The sequence below is a fragment of the Leptodactylus fuscus genome, chromosome 1, assembly GCF_031893055.1.
Source record: "Leptodactylus fuscus isolate aLepFus1 chromosome 1, aLepFus1.hap2, whole genome shotgun sequence".
Classification (NCBI taxonomy): Eukaryota; Metazoa; Chordata; class Amphibia; order Anura; family Leptodactylidae; genus Leptodactylus; species Leptodactylus fuscus.
Genome location: NC_134265.1, coordinates 128,488,223 through 128,512,223, shown reverse-complemented (window position 1 = coordinate 128,512,223; position 24,001 = coordinate 128,488,223). Strand labels below are relative to the sequence as shown.

The 24,001-nt window shown below is 41.3% G+C and overlaps 2 protein-coding genes across 2 annotated transcripts; both read right to left on the bottom strand.

The window, feature by feature from the left end:
* Nucleotides 1-8,604: 8,604 nt before the first annotated feature.
* Nucleotides 8,605-12,105, bottom strand: LOC142194065 (olfactory receptor 6M1-like). Its single transcript, XM_075263094.1, has 2 exons — nt 12,087-12,105; nt 8,605-9,521 (listed from the first exon to the last, which is right to left on the bottom strand). Exons 1-2 carry the CDS (start codon nt 12,103-12,105, stop codon nt 8,605-8,607), a joined length of 936 nt encoding a protein of 311 aa, XP_075119195.1.
* A 9,581-nt stretch (nt 12,106-21,686) lies between these two features.
* LOC142189588 (olfactory receptor 6M1-like) lies at nt 21,687-22,879 on the bottom strand. The gene is made up of 2 exons (XM_075262197.1): nt 22,867-22,879; nt 21,687-22,666 (listed from the first exon to the last, which is right to left on the bottom strand). Exons 1-2 carry the CDS (start codon nt 22,877-22,879, stop codon nt 21,687-21,689), a joined length of 993 nt encoding a protein of 330 aa, XP_075118298.1.
* Between the last annotated feature and the right edge of the window lie 1,122 nt (nt 22,880-24,001).

Sequence of the window (24,001 nt, the reverse complement as noted above, 5' to 3'; positions counted from 1 at the left end):
AGCAGCCGCACAAATAAACAAACTGGCTAGCCTGAACTCCAGGACTAGCCAGAGACCAAGTAAACCTTGTGTGTGGTAGTTCCACCCAACCACCCAGGCAACAACTGCCAAGCCCACTCCCAGTCACCCTGTCTGAGAAGTTTTGCTAGCTGACCCTACTGACTTTTACCACACATACAAGGCAGCATGCTGCCTGACTAACAATGGCATTACTAGCTCAGGGGTCATTTACTAGCTAGGGCAAACTAATAATATTTCTGGCAGGAACCCAAGCACACACACACATCAATTCAGGTTTTGGAATGCGATCATAGAGTGCCGGGCGTGCAGACCAGCCCCCTTATATAGGCAAGGGGCGGTCACCACCAAATAGCCCAGCTGCCCAATCCGAGCGTCCATAGGTCGACACACATGTCGATCAACCAGTCGACCACGCCCGGCTGTTGCAAGGCAGGTTAACCCTTGCAACCCTGGACTGTGCAGAGGAACATTCGGCGACACCCATGTCATTGCCGCAGTTACTGCACAATCCTAACAGCATCACTGTTCTCATGGCAATCCGCATAAAGCTGATCAAGGAACTGGTAAGGAATTTGAGGCGGCCAAGAAGAATGGATAGCAGAGTGGCAGATTTGTTTTCAATCTCAACATATGTGAGATTTTTTTTATCAGTTTAGTAACCTTGGTCCATGGTGGCCGTTCCATGGTATAGCGTTGTCCCACATTTGTGCCCACAATGCCAGTAGATATCTGACACCATTGGGTAACTTACAGGTAGGGTGACAGGGACTCTGCACAACTCTGACGATATTTTGAAGTTGCTTTCCTGAGCTTTGCTTGATATAGAAAACTTGTAGCAAAGGATAAATGCCCTGGTACAGTCCTCACTTGTTGGAGAAAATGGAGGATTATGTAGATAATCTGTTTTCCCTTAGTCCTAACAGCAGCACAACATATGGTGTATTTTCTGACCCTGTGTGCTAATAGGACAGGCAGAATTTTTAATTAGCATAATAAATGTAGCCTAGCTCCCTATAAGAAGACCTAGAGCCCTCCCCCTTGTGTGTTATTTTAACAAGTAATACACAAAATTTAGGGAGGGAAATCTTGTGCTGCTGTTAGGACTAAGGGAAAACAGATTATCTACATAATCCTCCATTCCCTTACGTCCCCAACACAATATATGGGGACTTGACAAGTAATACCCCTAGGGAGGGTCCACTCATCTCACAGCTTCAAGAACCGCCCGCCCGAAGGCAGTGGCTTCAGTAGTACGGGATGACAATCTATAATGGCGTACAAAAGTTAGATGAAATGACCAGGCGGCTGCTGCACATATCTGCTCTAGAAGAATGGGCCTTTAGAAAGCACAGAGGAGGTTCCCTTGAATCTCGAACACTAGCTTGATGGTCTCTTTAATCCAGCAGGCAATAGATGCTTTTGAGGCCTTCAGCCCCTTCTGAATGCCACCTGTTTTTAATAGAAGATGCTTGAATCTTCTAAAAGCTCTGGATAGGTCTATGTAGATCTGTAGACAACACACCACATCTAGCTTGTGTAACCTCTCTTCCTCAAAAGAGGAAGGATCCGGAAAGAAGGTTGGTAGAACCACCAACTGAGATAAATTCTCCACAGAAGGCACCTTTGGCCTGAAGGTTGAAAGAAAGTGAAGCTGCACCCTATCTTCAAAAAACGAACTATAGGGGTACTCAGATGACAAGGCTTGCAGCTCACCAACCCTCATTGCCAATGTAATGGCGAGGAGAAAAATGGTTTTATATGATAGATGTTTGAGATCTACTTCTTCCAAAGGCTCGAATGGAGGTCCACAGAGAGAGGATAGGACTGTTCCAAAGTCTCATTGTTGTGCCGGGGCAGTCACTGCAGGCCTAATTCTTGTAGCACCTCTTAGAAATGCACTTATTACTTAGTGCTGAGATAACTGCCTCTCCAGATAGGTGGAAAGGGCAGCCACATATACCTTTAGAGTGGCAGGAGATAGTCCTTTATCTGGGCCGTTCTGTAGGAAGTCCAAGATCACCGGCACCGGAGGATCAATGGAACTGAAGTTGTGGTCCTGACAACACCTCTTGAAGATTTTTACAATTCTTCCATAAGATCTGTTGGTGGACTCAGCCCTAGCAAAGGCACGCGTCCTCAGAACGGCCTTAGACAGTCCTCTATTCCCTAATAGGGACTATTCAACCTCCAGGTTGTCAGGTTGAATTTCCTCAGAACCTGACATTTCAGCTCTCCTTGTGTGATCAGGTTCTGGGAGGGGGGAAGCCTCCAATAATTGCCTTTGCTCATTTCCATGAGCTGCGCAAATCAGGATCTCTTTGGCCAGAATGGGATTACTAGGATTGCAGAGACCTGGTCCTGTCTAAGTTTCATCAACACTCTTGGTATCATGGAAACTGGAGGGAATATGTAGACCAGCCTGAACCTCCATGGGATGGACAGGGCATCCACTGCCTAGGGATTGTCCTGTCTGTAAGGGGAAAAGAATGTCTCTTCCTTGGCATTTAGTCAGGTCACCATCAGATCCACTTCTGGGAGACCTCACCTCCTGTTGGAATACGTCTGGATTGAGGGACCATTCTCCTGATACAATAATACCCCCACTCAACTGATCCGCTACTTTGTTCAGGGAGCCTCTGATGTGAACAGCGGATAGGTGGGACGATACCGTGCAAACTCGTGCTCAGGTCAAGTCTCTAAGTGTTAGGGTGCATTCAAGCAGAGTTTTGTGGCGCTGATTTTGCCACAATTACTCAAGTAAAGAATCAGCGCTGAAAAAAAGACTCTCATTGACTTCAATGGATTCCATTTTATGCGTGTAAAATTAGACGACCTTTTTCTGTTAAAATGTTTTTTGAACCCCAAACTAGTTCAAAGTTCAAATGTTTCAATTCTGCTGTGAGTTCAAAACAAAAAGAAAAAACACCGGCTATTATTCCCATCTGAAAGATGCCAAAAATTTGGATTTTATATTGTGAGTGACTTAACTTTTCCACCTGTCACAGGCCTGTTATTGCTGTTATTTTAGTGTGTAACGGATATTGCTAGAGAGGGTGTCGGCTTATTTTATATTATACCTATTACATATGGCAATCTAGACTATTTATATTGACCTGTTTCCCTGTTTCATCCCACTTTAAGGTGGTTACTGGTACTTTATAGGACTTTTCAGGTCCTCCCCCCCCCCCTTTTTTTTCCCTTTTTTGTTTTGTATCAGTGTTTTTGGCTACTTTGAAGAACCTAGAATATAAGACAGATTTTCAGTTGTTTCACACTTTTTTTGTTAAGTATATAATTCCACATGTGTTAATTCATAGTTTTGATGCCTTCAGTGTGAATCTACAATTTTCATAGTCATGAAAATACAGAAAACTCTTTGAATGAGAAAGTGTGTCCAAACTTTTGGCCTGTACTGTAGGTAGCATTAATGTAATGAAACGGCAGGCTAGGCCTGTCTATGCCTTTTAATGGAGGTGCACGCTCCCAGAAATAAACACGACAAAAATCAGCAAAAAGTAGAAAAAAGAATAGGGGCACTTACCAAGGCAATCGTTTTCATAAAAAGATTTCTTTATTCCAGTAGTTTAAACACATCGAGAGAGAGTGACAGCATCTAGGCAGAAAAAAACAGTTAACAGCCATTTTGCGCATATAGTGCTTTTTCAATATGTATGTCCATCAATAAATTATATATATTTTTATTTTTTATTTTTTAGTTATGCTATTGAATCACATTTGCACAATTCTAAACCCTGCCCATCCTGGTGCACATTTTCCAAAAGAATCTAGCCTGTCTTTACATAACTCTGAATTGTCAGAAAAACACTGTATTAATCCAGCAACATCATTGTAAGGCTGCATTCACATTTTTGTGCTTATTTTTGCACATAGCACCGCGTTAGCGCCGCATTAACGCCGTGCTATTTTGTGGTGGCGTTGACCGGCGCAAACGCGGCGTATACGCGGTGCTAACGCGGCGCTATGTGCAAAAATAAGCACAAAAAACGCCAGCGTGTGAATGCAGCCTAAGCCTAATTTTCCCCAGTCTTCCATTCTTCCCAGCGGTCTTCATTATGGGAAACGTATGGTATGCCATAACTAAATATAGACATATCCTGTTAGACTAATAAATGTTGGGGGCCTTAGTGGCATGATGACTTAAATGGTAGCTAGCTGACTATCACATGGTCTTGGTGTTAGAAGCTACTGCATCATTGCGGCTGTGCTTACGGTTATAATGTATATAGGTAACATGTGCTGTTAGGCCGGGTTCACACAATGTCTTTTGACATGTAATGTTTTGCGGCCGTGATTTTGTGGCGGCCGCAAAATAGCGCCGCGTATATGGTACCGGCTCCCATTGAAAACAATGGGAGCGTATACGGCCCGCAAAAGCTCCCGCGGCATCTACGTGGCACATTACGTGCCAAAAGACATCGTGTGAACCTGGCCTTAGGGTCCATTCACACTGAGTTTTTGGGTGAGGATTTTGGTGCTGAATCCGTGTCAGAATCCATGTGGAAAAAAAGCCTCCCCATAGAGTTCTATGGGTTTTGCTAGCTTTTTTTTTCCACTAGTGGAAAAAAAAACTTCCTTCAGGCGGATTCTGCCTGCAAAACCAATGCAATTAATGGGAGGCAGAAAATCCATGTGGATTTGGCAAAAATCAATGTGGAATTGGCAAATTTCCTAATTCATTAAGTGGATTTTTTCCTCGTCAAAATCCTTGCCAAAAAACTCAAAGTGAATGGACCCTTAAATTTATGGTATAAGGACAAAACGACAGTGAGTGACAATATCAAACATTTCTAATGTTTGTGTGAACACCATATATAAGGCTGAAAAATTCAGACAAGGTCAAGCTATGATTAAGGGGGCGCTAACCCCCGAAACGCGTAAGCGATTCATTTAAATCACGTTTTGTGTTTTTTCCGTCTTACACTGGATGTTTTGTGGACTATCTGTTTTTAAAGAAATGTCTAAATAAAATTTGAAGATTTTTTAAGACTTCGGAGTGCTGCAAGCTCATCTCTTCTTGTTGAAACATTTCTAATGCCAGGAGTACAACCATATCATGTACATGAATAAGCAATGTAAAGATAAGAAAAATAAAATACATAATACAATCTTGGAAACTCTGTTCAATGTAATTCCTTTTGCATCTGTATTTTGCAGTCACATAGATATTGTTGTCAATCTCTGTCCAGTGGTGCTCACATTCTAATTTACTTGTCTCATACTGTATTAATCTTTTTAGTGTGGTGAGTCGTTAGGCCTCGTTCACATCTGTCCTGGTAATCCATTCTGGGGAGTCCGCATGGGGACCCCCCACCCAAACGGACTACCAAACGCATTGGCAAGCAGAGTGCAGTGAAAGCACATGGACCCCATAGACTAGGGGTGGGCAATTAATTTTCCCCTTGGGGCCGCATAAGAGGGCTATTCGCTCTGCTACACATTTAGCTCCACCCACTTCTATGTTGACTCCGCCGATTCCTAATCATCTTTCCATGTGCCCCCACACAGTATAATCCTCCTACAGTCACCCGTACATTACATGTCCCCACATTATAATGTTCCCTTCCAACTGCCCCACAGTATTAAGTCCCTCTCCTGGTGCCCCAGTTTAAACTGGGGGAAACTAGAGGGGACATGGAACTGGAGCAGCTGGAGAGGGACATTAAACAGTGGAGGTAGTTGGAGGGGAACAATAAATTAATGGCAGATAAAGTGGGACATTAAACTGGGGGCAACTAGAGGGGGACATTAAACTCGGGCAGCTGGAAGCAGACATTAAACAGTAGGGGTAGGATGGGATGATAGGGAGGATGATATTAAACTGGGGGCAACTAGAGACAAGTCCCCTCCAGCTACCTCCATGGTTTAATGCCCCCTCCAGTCGTTCCCAGTTTAATGCCCCCCAGTTTAAATGCCCCCTTCATCTAACCCAGTTTCACGTCCCCCCTCCATTTCTCACCCAGTTCCATATCCCCCTTCATCTGCCCCATTTCATGTCTCCCCTCCATCTCTCCCCCAGTTTCGTGTCCCCCCCGCAATCTGCTCCCAGTTTCATGTCCCCCTTCATCTGCCCCCAGTTTCATGTTCCCCCTCCATCTCTGCCCCTAGGTTACTGAGAGACACACAGACAGACAGACACACAGAGACACAGACACACACAGAGACAGACACACACAGACAGACAGACACACACACGTTCACAGACAAACACACATTCTCCATCCTGCAGCTCACATTCCCCTCCCCTCTCAGTACCTTAGGATACACACCTCACATGTCCCCATCTTCTTGCACTGTCCTGCCGGCACTAAGACACGCCACCCTAGTCATGTGACGTCTGACGTCACATAGGTCCTCTCAGTACAGTAGTGCAAGCTTTCCCCGGTCACTCCCTGCTTTTATTGCAGTTATAAAAGCAGGGAGGTGATTTGAGGAAAGGTTTCTTAAATAAAACACTAAAGGGACATAGCGAGACATGCAGGGAGCTGCGTGATACTTGAGTATAAAAGCGGGCAGCTCAGGAGCTATGCTTTTATCCCACAAGCTATATGGGCTGGACTGAATCAGTCAGAGGGCCGGTTATTGCCCAGGTCTGCCATAGACCATAATGGGCTCCGTGTGCTTTCCTCATGGTCTCTGCACAGAACATGCATACAGAAAAATAGTTCAGGGCCCCTTTACACGGAATATACGCTCGCTGATTCTGAAAGTGTAAACGTTCCGAATCAGCGACGTTAAAACAGATCCCATTGTTTTCTATGGGAGTTGGCATACGTGCCCTCCCCATAGAAATGAACGGGCTGCTTTTGGCTGGTTTTAGTCCCCTTGTGGGAAAGGTCAAAAGGAAAAAAAAAAGTTCACAATGAAGTCTTAAAAAAAAAAATTAAAACAAAGTAAACAAAGAAAAATCAAACTAACGTGTTAGGTACATACCTCCCCACTCTCCAAAAATAGCATTATTTATCCTTTATATTAAACACTTTAAAAAAATAATAAAATACCGCCATGTAAAAATTAACAAATGTTGCTCACTTCGCATTCCAAAGAATGGCAATAAAAAAGGATCAAAAATAGAGATGAGCGAACACCGTTTGATCGAATACAGATTCGATCGAATATCAGGCCATTCGAGGTATTCTATTACAATCGAATACCATGAGGCAAACGCAGTAAAAATTAGTATCACCTCCCACCTTCCCTGGCACGTTTTTTGAACCAACAACTGCGCAGGGGAGGTGGGACAGGAACTACGACAACGGAGGCATAGAAAAAAAATCAGAAAAAGGAATTGCCGAAATCAGGTGACCTCCATTTTAGACGAATGGTGAACCATTCTGAACCATGCTGCACACTCAGCTCTGCTGCATCTCTGTGTGTGCTGAACTCTGCCGCTTCTCCGTGTAGCAGTGCTACACAATGGAAACTGCTGTGGACAGATCTTAGATTCCGCCTCCTCCGGCAGAACCAGCGTTGATTGGCCGAATGCTGTACACTGGCCAATCAATGCTGGTCAATGCATTCCTATGGGAAAAAGCCAGCTCGCGCATGTCGCAAGCTGACCGGGATCCCGACGTAATACAGTGACTTGGGCATGTTAGATGCCCCCAGACATGCTTCCCCTGCTGTCCCAGTTGCATTCCAGGGTGTTGGCATCATTATCTGGGGTGTCATAGTGGACTTGGTGACTCTCCTGAGTTGAATGGTGGGATCCCCTGAAACAAATCATTTTTCCCCATAGTCATATATACCAAACATTGTTGCCAATAAAAAAGTATAACTTGTCCTGCAAATAAAGAGCCCTGACATATCTCCAGCAACAAAACAGTAAAAAAAAGTTACAGGTGTTAGAATACGGTGACCCCAGGAAAATTGTTCATTTTGAAAATGTGATTTTTTATTTTTAAAACCAGTAAAACCAATTTAAATATTGTATCACCGTAACCATAAAGACCCACTGGACAACGTTGCCATATAATTTTTAATGCAGAATTAATGTCGTAAAAACAAAACACAAAAAATGGTGCAAAATGAAACTCATCCCACAAAGAATAAGCCCTCACATAGCTATGTCAGCAGAAAAATATAAAAGTTAGGAATTTTTGGAAGGGAGAAGGAAAATATGAAAAAAGTCACTGAATTCACAGATTCACTGCATGTAAATAATAGTGATACAAGGAGTCTCAAGTGAAATAAAGCCAAAAAACGCTGCACAAGGAAACTATGAGTATTTAGCACTGCTGTGGATGTATTTTCAGATAATTTTTGGAAGCTGGATAACCCCTTTAATATGCAAAGTATCCTACCTCCTAAAACAGTTAATAATTCAATGAAGAAACGTATAAACAAATAAATAAACAAATTACACTCAACATATTATACAATATGGTGCTTGTTTTACAGCTATGCATAATAACAATTAATAGAAAAGCGTCAGTACCTATGTAACCATGCAAAGCTTAAATCAATGGAAGACAGGGCTCACACACTCTGTCTGTAGAGCGTAATCCATTTAACTACTGCTATGAAGCCGTCATTTTCCTATATAGGCCCCTTAAACTTGATGAACTATTTTAGGCTTACAGTTTTTTTCAGCGCCTGCTTTATATCATTATTTCTTAAACTGTAGATCATGGGATTGATCATAGGGGTGATGACACAGTAAATTAAAGATACCATTTTGTTGAAGTTGAAGGAATTCAGGGTCTTTGGTCTGACATATGTAAAGATTGTGGTGCCATAAAATATAGATACAATTATAAGGTGAGAAGCACAAGTAGAAAATGCCTTTTTACGACCATCGGCAGTTGGGATCTTCAATATGGTGGAGATTATTTTGATGTACGAAGTCATGGTCAACAAGAAGGATGTTAGTAGAATAAGTGAACCCAAAATAAAATTAATCACTTCAATGGTGTTGATGTTTTGACATGAGAGTTTTAACAGTGGGGGTGAGTCACAGAAAAAATGATTTATAACATTGGAGCGACAGAAGGGGAGACGGAAAATAAAAATAGTCGGAACAAGTGGAGAAAAGAAGCCGGTCAACCAGCAACCTCCTGCTAGCTTAATGCAAGTTTGTCTATTCATGATTCCATTATAATGCAGAGGATTACAGATAGCCAGATATCGATCATATGCCATAGTAGTCAACAAAAAACATTCTGTGCTACCTAAAAAGAAGAAAATGTACAACTGGGCAAAACATCCATTGATAGATATTGCCTTTGTACTTGACAACAGGTTAGACAACATATTTGGTACAGTAACAGTGATGTAACCTATCTCTAAAAATGAGAGGTTAATTAGATAAAAATACATAGGGGTATGAAGATGATGATCTAAGTGGATAACCACAATAATAACTGCATGCTGTGCGAATGTCAGGATATACATGACCAAGAAAATTGCAAATAAAGTCAACTGGACCTCCTTGACACTGGAAAATCCAAGAATGATGAACTCTGTTACTCTTGTATGATTTGCTGTGTTCACGATATCTGTATTAAGAAATAAATTAGTTCTTCAAGTTTAAAGATTTTTTGCACGATAGAATCAGAGAATATCATGTTGTTAACAGTCAGGTTTAAATATATAGCAGATACGGTATTTCTAACCTTTGCTTGTGTAGTATAGGATATCACTATTTACAAGAAGCAGGAATAAAGGCCTCATAACCCCCATCTACAAGAATGGGGACCAATACGACCCCAACAACTACAGAGGGATCTGCATCAGCAGTACGCTAGGGAAACAGTTCAACAGCATCATCACCTTCCTCACGCAACACGAGGTCCTCAGCAAGAGCCAAGCAGGGTTCATGCCAAACCACCGCACCACAGACCATATCTACACCCTGCACAGCCTCATCAAGACGCACGTTCACAACACCAGAAGAGGCAAGATATTCACCTGCTTCGTGGACTTTAAGAAGGTGTTTGATTCAGTATGGCACCCAGGCCTGCTCCTAAAACTCCTAGAGAGTGGAATAGGAGGAAGACCGTATGACGTCATCAAGAGCTCCTACACCGGAAACCAGTGCAGTGTGAAGGTGAATGGGAAAAGGACAGCATACTTCCAACAGGCCCGAGGGGTCAGACAAGGCTGTAGCCTGAGCCCAATGCTCTTCAACATCTATATCAATGAACTGGCTACAGCCCTGGAGGCCTCACCAACCCCAGGCCTCACCCTGAACGACCAGGAGGTGAAGTTCCTACTATACGCTGACGACCTCCTACTCCTGTCCCCCACCGTGAAAGACCTCCAAGAAAGCCTGTCAGTGCTGGAAAAATTCAGCACCACATGGGCCCTACCCATCAACCAGAAGAAGACCAAAGTCATGGTATTTCATAAGAAGGGCCACAACAAAGCCCCCACCCCACAATTCACACTGAACGGCTCCACACTGGAGAAAACCAACAGCTACACCTACCTAGGGCTGGAGCTCAGCCAATCAGGAAGCTTCAAAGCAGCAATAGAAACCCTGAAAGCAAAAGCCTGCAGAACCTTCTACGCCATCAGAAGACAACTGTACCACCTCAAACCATCGGTGAGGGCCTGGCTGAAGATATTTGATGCAGTCATCGCTCCGGTCCTTCTCTATGGCAGTGAGGTTTGGGGCCCAGCCACCTACCCAGACCAGTCAAAGTGGGATTCCAGCCCAATAGAGACATTCCACCTGGAGTTCTGCAAGTACCTGCTCCATGTCCATCGCAGCACCTCCAACATGGCTTGCAGGGCAGAGCTAGGCAGACTCCCTCTATGACTCACCATGCAGAAGAGGTCGCTATCATTCTGGACTCACATACAGGGCAGCAGTCCTGGCTCTTACCACCACCAAGCCTGGCTGAGCCACAGAGCCCTGAGAAAAACTGATAACACCCAACCAAGCATCACCCATCTGCCAAGCCAAAACCCCCAACATGCCCTGAACAAGGCTCAAATAAAAGGAGTCATTCAGAGAAACAAAGAGCGGTACATCGAGGAATGGAGAAGCGCAATAAATAACTCCAAGAAACTCACTGTGTACCAGTCATTGCAAAGAGACTACACCATGGCCACCTACTTGGAGAGAATACGCCACCCCAAACACAGACAGACCCTGAGCCGGTACAGACTGAGCGCCCACAACCTGGAGATGGAGACGGGGCGACACAGGCAGACGTACAAGCCACGGGAGAACAGACTGTGCCAGCACTGTGACCAGGGGGCCTTAGAAGACGAGACCCACTTCCTGCTACACTGCACCAAATACTCAGCTGTGAGGGCCGTCAACTACCAAAGACTCTCTGCCCACATCCCAGACTTCATATCTGCAGATGAGAAGAGGAAACTCTACATCCTACTGGGAGAAGAAGAGGCCACTGTGGAGATTGGAGATCACTGCCCAATACGTGTCCAGCTGTCACCAAACAAGAGGAAGATGAGACTCCATGGACTGTTATACCCCAAACCACCCCCCCATATAGCGGTCACCAACTAAGAGGAAGACAAGACTCCACGGACTGTTACAGTTTACAATGATCTCTATGATAAATGCCTCTGTATCTGTAATATATAAATACATATAAGATGATTACATAATCTAATAAAACAACTTTTCTTACTGGATCTTCAGTAGTAATTCAACATATATGAGATGTAGACCTTGGCTCACTGTTGGAGTGCAGAACTCCATCCACCATCACTTTATTCGTTTAGTGTTGTTATTTATTTATTTATTTATTTGTTTGTTTGTTTTAAATGTCTCATATAAAATATGTCCTTCAAAAATTATTTTCTTTAAATATTTTTGGAGTGTTTTTATTTTATTTTTTAACTATTTCTATGACTATTGCTACATACACTACACTGTATACTATATTATATACTAGTGCTCCATAAATGTAACTAATCTTCATTATAAATGACAGTAATGGAGGTATCAAGTATAAATAAAAGGCCTTCTACATTGTATATGTATCTTAGTCATATGGAATGTAGTGGTTTACGGATAGAATAGAAGAAAAATATATACTTACTATTTAGGTTGGCTTTAGGTTGAGCTGTACAATTGTTTATAGTAGACATAGTCTGCATGATGGATTTTTAAAGTATTTAGGGCAATTACTGGAGTAGAAGGTATATGGCAGTATTAGCAGGTGGCCATTGAATGACAGTAGAAGAAAGTACAGATGGTTTAAGTAATGTTACAATCCACCTGTGGGAACTGTCTATTTAATAAATTTGGAGGTATGTGAGATAGCTAATGGCACCATTGAGGTTTCATTAAAGGGTTGTTCAGTTCCAGAAAATAAATATTATTGCTTGTATAATAAAAATATACTCTGTGCTGTCTTTCTTTGTTCATTTCCAGTGGACCATGGTCATATCATGAATACACAAGTGCAAGTTACAAGACAAGACAGATATCTGATTACAGGACTGTGACTGAAGCAAGACATGTCCATCATCTGTTTAGAAGCATATTGGGCAGAATTCCACTGTTATACTGAGACCCAACAGTAAAGTCTACAATCAAATTCTTACCCCTCGTTCACATCTGCGTTGGTATTCCGTCCGGGGGAGTCCAAATGAACTACTTTCCTCTCCACATGTTCTGTGCGAAGATCTGGCGGCAAGCATATGAACCCCATTATAGTCTATAGGGATCCGTGTGCTTTTACTGCATAGCGCTTGCAATTGCCTATGGTATTACGTTTAGGGGAGGGTCCATATGCGGACTCCCCGGATGGAATACCAATGCAGATGTGAACGAGGCCTTAGTGTTAAGCCCACTATTATCCCCTATGTGCCCCTCTGATCACAGCCCCCACTCATCATCTACATTATAAATACTGTTACTGCCCCTGCACGGCAAGATTGCAGGAGACGTGCAGTTCCTATGATAGCCAGGAGCCTTGTGAAACTTCCAGGCCTGTTATAGGAATATAATTATTGAAGCTTGTCTATGGCAAAACTTTCCTAGCTGCAAATAAGGAACAGAGAATATGATATTGAACAAGAATTCATCTATACTTGTTTAGCGTTTAACAAATGAGCAGAAAAAGCTCCATTTTCCCATATTTGTGCAAGATAACTTTTATTACCATGTTTCTCCAAAAATAAGACAGGATCTTATATTATTTTTTTGCTCCAAAAAATAGGTTAGGGCTTATTTTCAGGGGATGTCTTATTTTTTTCCATGACCAACAATCCACTCACCAGACCCTCATACACCCAAAACAATTTAAAAGTTGGCCAGTACTAATGGTGGATGGGCTCTCACACACAGATCTGCGTTACTACTGTGTCAAGCCCCTTGCAATTGCAGTAGAGTTCCACTGCAGCCAAGTATAGCAGTTGGCTCCCCCTGGTGACTGAAGGCAGCCATAATGTAGTCATACCAACGGCACTACCCGATCTGTGTGTGAGAAACCAGCAATATAGGTAGTCAACCCTTACTGTTGTGGAGAACTTTCTCACTAGTGCCATCTTGTGCAGAAAGCTCTCTAAAAGTCAATGTGCGATTCTCTAGAGTTTGCAAATCTTTTGGGGGTGTCTTCTTTCTTTTGGGGGTGTCTTCTTTCTTTTGGGGGTGTCTGCTTTCCTTGATGAGGCGTCTATTATCTGTTCTGTTGTGTTCTATTAACTTTTTTACATGTATAGTTGGCTGGACACTTTTTTTTTTTTAATGAACTGTAGCTAGGGCTTTTCTCGGAGTAGGGCTTGGACATATTCCAAAAATCCTGAAAAATAATGGTAGGGCTTATTTTTTGACAAACACGGTATATTAAACTATATAGTCATTTATTTTATGCACTGTCGATCCGCCTCAAAATCCACCTGCAAAAATGACTCCCATTGACTTCACTGGGAGCCGCTTGCTAGTAGCGGAAAAAAAAGCGACATAACCTATCTTGCCACGTATTCTGTCGCTGACTCAGCCTCTGTGTCCGTGGCTCGAGACACACTCCTGTTTATTCCCATTCATTCAGGCCTAAACAGGAGCCGCTAGCCGCACGGAATGTTCACAAGGCGGAAAAGATTTCCGCCACTTTTTCCTCCATGTGAATATACCCTAAAGTTAGGCATCCTTATGCACATTATATAACATAGAAAACGATAATTATTAATTCAGGGAATTATTCCTCAAGAGTGAGTGGTCCATACACAGCATAAATCACCAATAATAAATCACTTTTAATTATAGAATATTCTAATGAATAATATGAAACTTTTCCACATCCATTTTATAGAAATGCAGAATAAGTGAATCCTGCAATCCCTTGAGCACTCATACTCTGAAGCCTATGTATCCTTTGTGCTTCCAATTGCAAAATTATTTTATGGAGATTTCTACATTTCAGGCCCTCCTTTAGTTGACATAAATCCCAGAATTTACTTTGATATACGCTTTGTTCAAGCATGTAGATGTTCGAAATGTAGATGTTACAAGGGAAAAGACACCAGAAGTGACCCCCAGAGTGACCAATAGGAAATTTAGTGTTCCCAGTTCACTCCGCACAGCTTACATATTGACTTTTCACCATTCGCTGTGCTTTTGTGGTTTTGGAGCACATATGTATAGTGTTTGGTTTTTGGATGTCATCACACTTTTGCAGAGCTCCTGAAATGCCAGTAAGGTGGAATTCCCTTAAACATAACCCCCATTTTGGAAAGTACACCCCTGAAGGAATTTATCCAGGGGTAAAGTGAGCATTTTCAACCCCTAAGTATTGCTATAATTTAATTTTCAAAAATAATGTCACAACTGATGGAATAATGTCACAACTCAGGAATAAGCCATGCGCAATGTTGTGCCCAGCTTGTATCAAAGATGAATGCTCCAAAAGCAGTGGTACCCAGGATACCCACTTAACAGTTTTTGGAGTGTTTGTCTCGCTTGCAATTTTTATTTTTCACTGCAATAGCTGCATATTAATTTCTGGAAAATAAGTGAATGCAACACACGCTTGGTAAATCCCTTAAGGGGTGTAATTTCCAAGTGGGGTCATATGTCTGCAGATTCCACTTCATTGACAATTCAGTGGCTCTGTAAAAGTGGCATGACCTAAAAAAAACAACTTATCACTCCTTCTCTTCTGTTCCCAGCTGTGCCCAAGCAGAAATTTAATATCCACATACAGTATTGTTAAGTGCAGTATCCTTTGTACAACAGTGTCATACATGTGAGCATAAACTGTCATTTGGGCACACAGCAGGGCGTAGATATGAGGAATGCTATGTGCTTTTGAAGTGCAGATTTAGATTGTTGGTTTTTGGACAACATACTGTATCACATTTGCAGAGACCCTAAAATTGCCCCTACAAAATGGGGTCACCTATTGGGAAATTCCAATTTACTGGCCCCTCTAGAACTCCGCAAAAGCAACATGGCGTCTAGATAGTCCATCTAAATCTATACTTCAATGGCTAAAAAGCACAGTGCTCCTCGTGAGCCCCACTGTGTGCCCAAGCAGCAGTTTGCCCACATATTCAACCCAGGATAGCCCACTTAATAGTTTTAGGAGTGCATGTCTTTAAAGACACCATGAGGGTACAACATGTTGCCCACAGAAAAGACACCCCGGAGCCATCAACAAAAGGGGGACATGACTTTGGGATGGGGGAACCAATAACTCCTGTAGTTTCTTCTTCGTGCAATCGTTGTGTAGATTTATACAGACTGGGTCAGCTTTAAGAATAGATCGGTGTAAATTCAGCTGTAGGAGTATATATCTGTGTATATTCTGCTTTAGGAGTATATATCTGTGTATATTCAGCTTTAGGAGTATATATCTGTGTAAATTCTGTTTTAGGAGTACATAGTTGTGTATATTCTGCTTTAGGAGTATATACTGTATCTGTGTATATTCTGCTTTAGTATATAGTGCTTAGTGTGTTACTGTAGGGAGGGAGGATTTTAGGAATAGATGTCACTTCCTGTCTCACCCATCTTCATCCTCTTTCTCATCACAAGTCCTGGATGAAGTGTTTCCCACCCGCCCGTCCACCCTCTTTTCATCACTATGTTACACTTTTTTTTTCACATTTTCCTGTCTAATGTATTATTGTATCATTGCTTTGTTACTGTAATTGTGTATTTGGCTCTATATATTCAATTATGAGATGACTGTGATGAGTTATTGTTGGGCATTATCCTTCTAAGCCCAAGGGAAGGGCCGTCCTCCAGCCATGGTTCCCTAGAGGTTTCCTCCACAGGGTTTTTTTCCTCTCCTGAGTGCTGTAGGATGACTCTTTGTGAGTCGGGGGTTTGCCATTATTTAGTCAGTCGTGTGTAATAAAGTCTTACGTGTCACATGGTCCATTGATAAACTGTCACAGCTTTACTTTTGCGGTTGAGGAGTCAGGTGGAAGTTGCAGGTAAGTTATTGTGGACTTATTTTAACTAATAGAGGAGGTTAAACCTCATGGTGGTGAACAGGCTGAGCTTTAGAAATGGCCAGCCTGAAGGATGTCGTAATAGTAACGTCATCCAGGGGCGGGCACAGGGGTTAAGCACAGGGTCGTTGGTGCCCTTAAAGAGTACTGGCTCTGCTAGAATTGCAAGCTGGAGTGTGCCACCCCCTTTATTTATTTATTGCTGTCTGGCCGAGTGCTGTATGTCAGACAGCTGGGGATCTCACAGTATTCGTAAATCCCAATGGTCTAGCACTTCACTTGACTCCTTCTGTCATTATTTTACTTCTGTGAGTTTAATAAAGCTGTGGTCATTTTGACACCCAAAATAAATTGTTTTGTGCATTTATTCAAAGTCAATATTTACCGTAGTTTGGGTGGTTTTAGGAAGGAATGAGGGACATCCCATATCCAAAAGTCATGGCATATTTCTTTATCTTCTTCCCGCCAGTGACATTTTTTGATTTTTGTTTTTGACTCCCCACCTCCCAAACCCCATAATTTTGGGGGGGTTTTCCATTCACAGAACCATATTAAGGCTTACTGTTTGCAGGACAAATTGTTCTTCATAATTGTATGATTTATTATTTTGTACAATGTACTGGGAAGCTGGAAGAAATTCAGAATTGGAGAAAAAGTGCACTTTCTTACCTTTGGTTCACATCTGTGTTTGATAATCTGTTCGGGGAGTCTGCATGGGGACCCCCTTAACGGACTACCAAACGCATGTACAAGTGGTATGCAGTGAAAGCACATGGACCCCATAGACTATGATGGGGTCTGTGTGCTTGCCGCAAGATCTGCACACGAGTCATGCGGACAGAAAAGTAGATTGTGAACTACTTTCCTGTCCGCATGTTCCCTGCGGAGATCTTGGAGCAAGCACACAGTCCCCATTGTAGTCTATGGAGATCCATGTGCTTTCACTGCAGTCTGCTTGCAAATGCCTTTGGTAGTCCATTCGGGGGGTACTTATGCGGACACCCCCAAACAGATTACTGATGCAGATGTGAACGAGGACTTACAGACTTCATTTTTACAACGTTTAATCTGAAGCCAAAATCACATGTCACATGTAGTTTATGTTATGGTACGATTCTGGGGATACCAAATTTACATACTTTTATTTACATTTAACCCCTTAAGAAAGATCTAAAACTTTTCCCCCAAAATTTTTCTCTTAAAGTCACCATAATTTTTTCTGTGTGCAGTAGAAATACAGCATCTCATTCTGCGGGGTCATGTGTACTTTTTAGTTATATAATTTTGTGGAATGTCTTTTTATTCAAATTTTTACCAGATGAAAAACAGCAAAAAAAAAAAAAAAAAAGCGGTGGTTCGTCACTTTTCATTTTCTTTTCTCACTACGGTGTTTCCTGTATAGGAAAAATATTTTTAGAAATTTGTAGATGGGGCATTTTTGGACTTAGGGATTTGTAAAGTGTATGTGTTTCACAGTATTCAAGTACTTCTATATGTGTTGTAGGAAAAGGGGGTGATTTGAATTATTTAATATTTTTCAATATTTTTTTACTTTTTTTTTTTAAATTGCTGGCATGTTTTAGACCCCCTAGGGGTCTTGAACCCCATGGAGTGTGATCACTAATACAATGCATTAGAATGGCAATGCCATTAACGGACGCCAACGTCAGATCTTGCTCAGGGCGCAGTAGATCCCTGGCAAAATAGTGCCTCAGTCAGCTTTGAGCAATGCATCAGGGAGTTATTGCCAACGATCAGTGGGGGCACTGATCGTGAGCATTAGCATCAGGTCTCTGCTGTATAATATATCAGAGACCCAGGGCTATGGCAATCAGCTACTGAGTGGTCACAATGCTTAAAGGGATCCTATCATTAAACACTATTTTTGCTAACTAACACGTAGGAGTAGCCTTAAGAAAGGCTATTCTTCTCCTACCTTTAGCTGTCTTCTCTGCGCCGCCGTTCGGTATAAATCACGGTTTTCGTTGGTATGCAAATGAATTCTCTCGCAGCACTGGTGGCGGGCAACAGCGCTCAAACAGGACTGGAGGCATCCCCAATGCTGTGAGAGAACTCTCCAGTGCCACCTCCATCTTCTTCAGGGACGGGCTCTTCACACGTCTTCTTCCAGCGCTGGTGATCAAAGTTCTAGGCCTCAGGTCTCAGGCAGAGCCGACTGTACATGCCAATAGGCAACAAGAAAATGGACGCTTACTTACTTTGTAAGGCCTATAAGTTTGACCACCAGCACCAGAAGAAGACGCATGAAGAGCCCGTTCCTGAAGAAGATGAAAAATTCTGTTTTAATGATAGGATCCCTTTAAATAATCGACATCCACTATACTATGCCGGGGGATGAAGGGAAGAGATTACAAATTAAAATATAGCTATGATTATGTACATGGGATTACCCCTTTAATGGTTTTGGCTTTATGAATGAATGTACTGTTTTCATTGGAAATTACTTTAGTTGTTTATGGACTGCAGCTGGTTTTCCTGAAGATTTTCTTTCGATTTAGCAGTATTCATTTTATGCTCCTTGTTTAGAAATTTTACAAGATTTTGTGCAAGAAAGCATCCCCAAGTATGATACTGGCCATTCAATGCTTAACCACTTCCGGACCGCCCATAGACTATATACGTCTGGGAAGTGGTTGCCTAGTTCTGCCAGGACGTACCTGTACATCCACCAGAACACAGCAGCTGCACGGAGATCGTGTAGCTGCTTTCACTAGGAGCCGGCTGTAACTTCAGCCGGAGCTCCTAGAGAGAAGACAGGGCAGATTTATTACCTCCCCTGCCTTCTCGATCGCTGTGTATACAGCGCTCAATGAGCGCTGTATACACGGCTATGGACGCAGCCATAATTCAGCTGCCCTCTGACCCGGCGGACACGTGATCTGCCAGGAGCAGTGTCCTGCCAGAGCTGCTGGGTCCTACAGGACTCAGATCAGCTCTGCATACTGTGTATACAGTGTGCAGGAGTCTGTATTCCTCCTGTAACTGAGGTTAAATGTACCAGCCCCAGTTATAGGAGAAATCAGCCTCAAGTACAAAAAAAAAGTGATCAGATGTCCCCAAAGGTCTCTTATCACCTTATGGGGACACAATCTGGAAAAAAAATAAAATAAAAATATAATAAAAAAGTTTTTAAAAAATGTAAATAAAATAATAATAAAAAATAAATAAATAATACGCTAATAAAATGCCGTTATTAAAGGTTATAGCCCCGCCCCTTACAACACCATACAAAATAAAAATTACCGTAACGGAGAGGAAAAACTATTTTAGGCTGCATTCACACAGAGTAACGCCAGGCGTCATTTGTGTGTAATTTGTGTGTCTTTTACGGCCGTCATAAAACGTTTACATAGAGTTCTATAGGAAAAGACGCCCGTAATTTACTGCCGTCATTTACGGCCGTCATTACAATGACGGCCGTAAATGACGGCCGTAAATGACGGGCGTCTTTTCCTATAGAACTCTATGTAAACGTTTTATGACGGCCGTAAAAGACACACAAATTACACACAAATGACGCCTGGCGTTACTCTGTGTGAATGCAGCCTTATAAAGTTTTTCAGTGACACTTTGTGTTATTAAATTTAAAAAAAATTATAAATTGAAAACCAGACACAATTTCCCTCCTATTTTGTTTATATTTTCCTGGATATAAAAAAAATTAAAACACATTTGAAAATAAAAATAACATAAAAATAAAACCCTATGTGTCCCCGAAAAAAGACGCAAAAATTAGTTGACTAAGACATATGAGAAAAATTTTACAGACTTCAAAACTGCACATACATAATAAACCTAAAATGTGTCTGGTCCTGGACCACAAATTGGCCCGGTACTGAAGTGGTTAAAGGTATGTTTTAAAAGTTGTACATTGTTTGATATGTATATCAGATATACGCTTCAGACATATTTTAGTTTTTGATAGGGTCCATTCACACGGAGTAACGCGAGGCGTTTTTTGTGCTTATTTTATGCTTTTTTTTACGGCTGTAAAAAGACGTTTTCATTGAGTTCTATAGTAAAATACGCTTGTATTTTTACGTTCGTAATTTTACGTCCGTTATTTTACGGATGTAAAATTACGGACGTAAAAATACAGGCGTATTTTACTATAGAACTCAATGGAAACGTCTTTTTATGGCCGTAAAAATAAGCACAAAATAAGCACAAAAAACGCCTCGCATTACTCCGTGTGAATGGACCCTTAGATCCAAAAAATAATAATAATAATAAAAATAATAATAATAGATAGTGGACAATAATTTTTACTCACCTGTCCACACTCCTGTCCAGGCCAGCATCAGCTGCCACTTCCAAGGCACACTGTGGCGTTCTTTGTGACATAAGTGCATTGCCACCTAAAGGCTGGCACCCTAATGATTTGTAAATGTCACTTGTTCATCTCTGTTTTATTCTATGCAGTTACAGCAGAGAAGAGTCAGTGACATCACAGGGAGGCAAAGCAGCATCAGGACAGGCTAAGGAATAAGACCTCTGCACTGCTTTATAAAGTGAATCATTGGGGTCCTGGAGGGCCGTCTGCTATACAGTAAGCATGTTTATTCAGTGTCCTAAACACACTGTAAATACATTTACATCCCTACATAAACCCTTAAATTTGAAATAAACACAACTAACCATGTCAGCTAAGACACAAGTAATAGAGATGAGCGAGTAGTACTCGATCGAGTAGGTATTCGATCGAATACTACGGTATCCGAAATACTCGTACTTGATCGAGTACCACTCGCTATTCGAATGTAAAAGTTCGATGCAGAACCAGCATTGATTGGCCGAATGCTATACAGTCGGCCAATCAACGCTGATCTTCTCCTACCTTTAGAAGTCTTCTCCGTGCAGCTTCCCCGCGGTGTCTTCCGGCTCTGAATTCACTCTGCCAGTCATCGGGCCTGGGCAGAGCCGACTGCGCATGTCCGCTTGTAGTGCAAATGCTGCAAGGAGAAAACATCTCGGAGAATCCAGCCCGACCCTCACTCGTGGACTTGGTAAGTATAATTTGATCAAGCATTTTCCCCCCATAGACTATAATAGGGTTCGATATTTGATTCGAGTAGTCGAATATTGAGGGGCTACTCGAAACAAATATCGAACATTTTACTGTTCGCTCATCTCTAATAGGTAATGAAGGACACATCTGTAGCTTTTATAGAGGTCAAATAAATACACAACACATCAACAGCCCATTTAACTACTGCTAAGAGGCCATCATTTTTATATATATGCACCTAAAAATTTATCTTTATTAGTCTTACATTTTTTTTCAGCGCCTGCTTTATATCATTATTTCTTAAACTATAGATCATGGGATTGATCATAGGGGTGATGACACAGTAAATTAAAGACTCCGTTTTGTTGAAGTTGAAGGAATTCAGGGTCTTTGGTCTGACATATGTAAAGATTGTGGTGCCATAAAATATAGATACAATTATAAGGTGAGAAGCACAAGTAGAAAATGCCTTTTTACGACCATCGGCAGTTGGGATCTTCAATATGGTGGAGATTATTTTGATGTACGAAGTCATGGTCAACAAGAAGGATGTTAGTAGAATAAGTGAACCCAAAATAAAATTAATCACTTCAATGGTGTTGATGTTTTGACATGAGAGTTTTAACAGTGGGTTTGAGTCACAGAAGAAATGATTTATAACATTGGAGCGACAGAAGGGGAGACGAGAAGTAAAAGTGGTCGGAATAAGTGGAGAGAAGAAGCCGGTCAACCAGCAACCTCCTGCTAGCTTAATGCAAGTTTGTCTATTCATGATTCCATTATAATGCAGAGGATTACAGATAGCCAGATATCGATCATATGCCATAGTAGTCAACAAAAAACATTCTGTGCTACCTAAAAAGAAGAAAATGTACAACTGGGAAAAACATGCATTGAAAGAAATTGTCTTCGTACTTGACAACAGGTTGGACAACATATTTGGTACGGTAACAGTGATGTAACCTATCTCTAAAAATGAGAGGTTAATGAGATAAAAATACATAGGGGTATGAAGATGATGATCTAAGTGGATAACCACAATAATAACTGCATGCTGTGCGAATGTCAGGATATACATGACCAAGAAAATAGCAAACAAAGTCAACTGGACCTCCTTGACATTGGAAAATCCAAGAATGATAAACTCTTTTACTCTTGTAAGGTTTGCTGTGTTCACAATATCTGTATTGTTAAAGAAATAAAGAGTTGTACTTGTTTCTAAATAAAATAATGCACAGGGTTGGACAGGGTAAAACATTTAACACATACATCACTCTTAACCTGTGGCTGTGCAATATAGGGCATCACTATTTACAAGGGGTCACAGTTTAGTATTGGATTGGTGTGACACTGCAAACTCTTCAAAGTTTTCCCTACATAGGAGGCAGGGGGCTATGTAGCAAACTGTGGCCACTTACCAGAATGGGCCATGATTTCCTGGACGGCAGGAGGCAGGGGTGTTGCTGTACAGAAAAAAAAGTGATGTATTGCTACACCAGTGCGGCTAGACCTGTATTCTCAGGATATGTTTAATATATTTTCAGTCCAGTTATTGTGCCTTATTTGCATGTTTGTCTAGTTTGCAATGATCCCTCCAATAAATTCTTGTGTATGTATGTCTTTATAAATATAAAGAAATATAAGATAGATGAATATATGATAAAATAACATTTCTCACTGGGTCTTCTGGAATAATACAACATGATTTATTGAACCAAGACCTTAGTTTTCAGTTGTAATGCTGGAGCCCACCACTATCAGCTTATTCTTCGATTGCTGTTGTTTATATGACTATTGTAGATACTAATGCCTCATAAATTCAACTATTATAAATTACAGCGATTACAAGTGATGAATATTTGCAGAATCAAGAAATATAACAAATATGTATCTTAGTCATACAGACTTAAGTGGTTTATGGATTGGATAGAATCTATAAAGAAGTTAGATTGTCTCAGAAGAAAAATATATACCGGTACTCACTATTTAGGTTGTCTTTAGGTTGAGTTGTACAATTTTGTATAATAGACATGGTCTACTAGATGGAGTTTTAAGATATTTGTTGTAATTACTACAGAAAATAGGTAGATGAAAATAGTAGTAGGTGGTCTGTGAATGACAGTAGGAGTAAGCACGGATGGTTTAAATACTGTTACAATCCACCTCTGGGAACTGAGTATCATCTACATTTGGAGATTTGCCAGTTAGCTAATAGCGCCATTGTGGTTTCATTAAAAATGTTCTTGTAATTTCAGTTATGTTCTATAATTCTAATATAATAGAAATGGGCATCATTGTCCATTAATAAACTGGAAAACGAGATTTTTTTTAAAAAAAGTTGTGACTATTAGTTTACTTTGAGTAGTCATTTCTGGAGATGTGTTAAGTCCACTCATTAATGGCCTGGACCGTGGCAGGATCCATATGGATGGACGAGGAAAAGATATAACCCAGCAATGACAATTCCTGCACTCCAAAAAGGCGTTTTTCCAATTTAACAAACAAGCAGTTCTCTTGAAGAATCTGAAAAACAGACCTGACATACTTGATGTA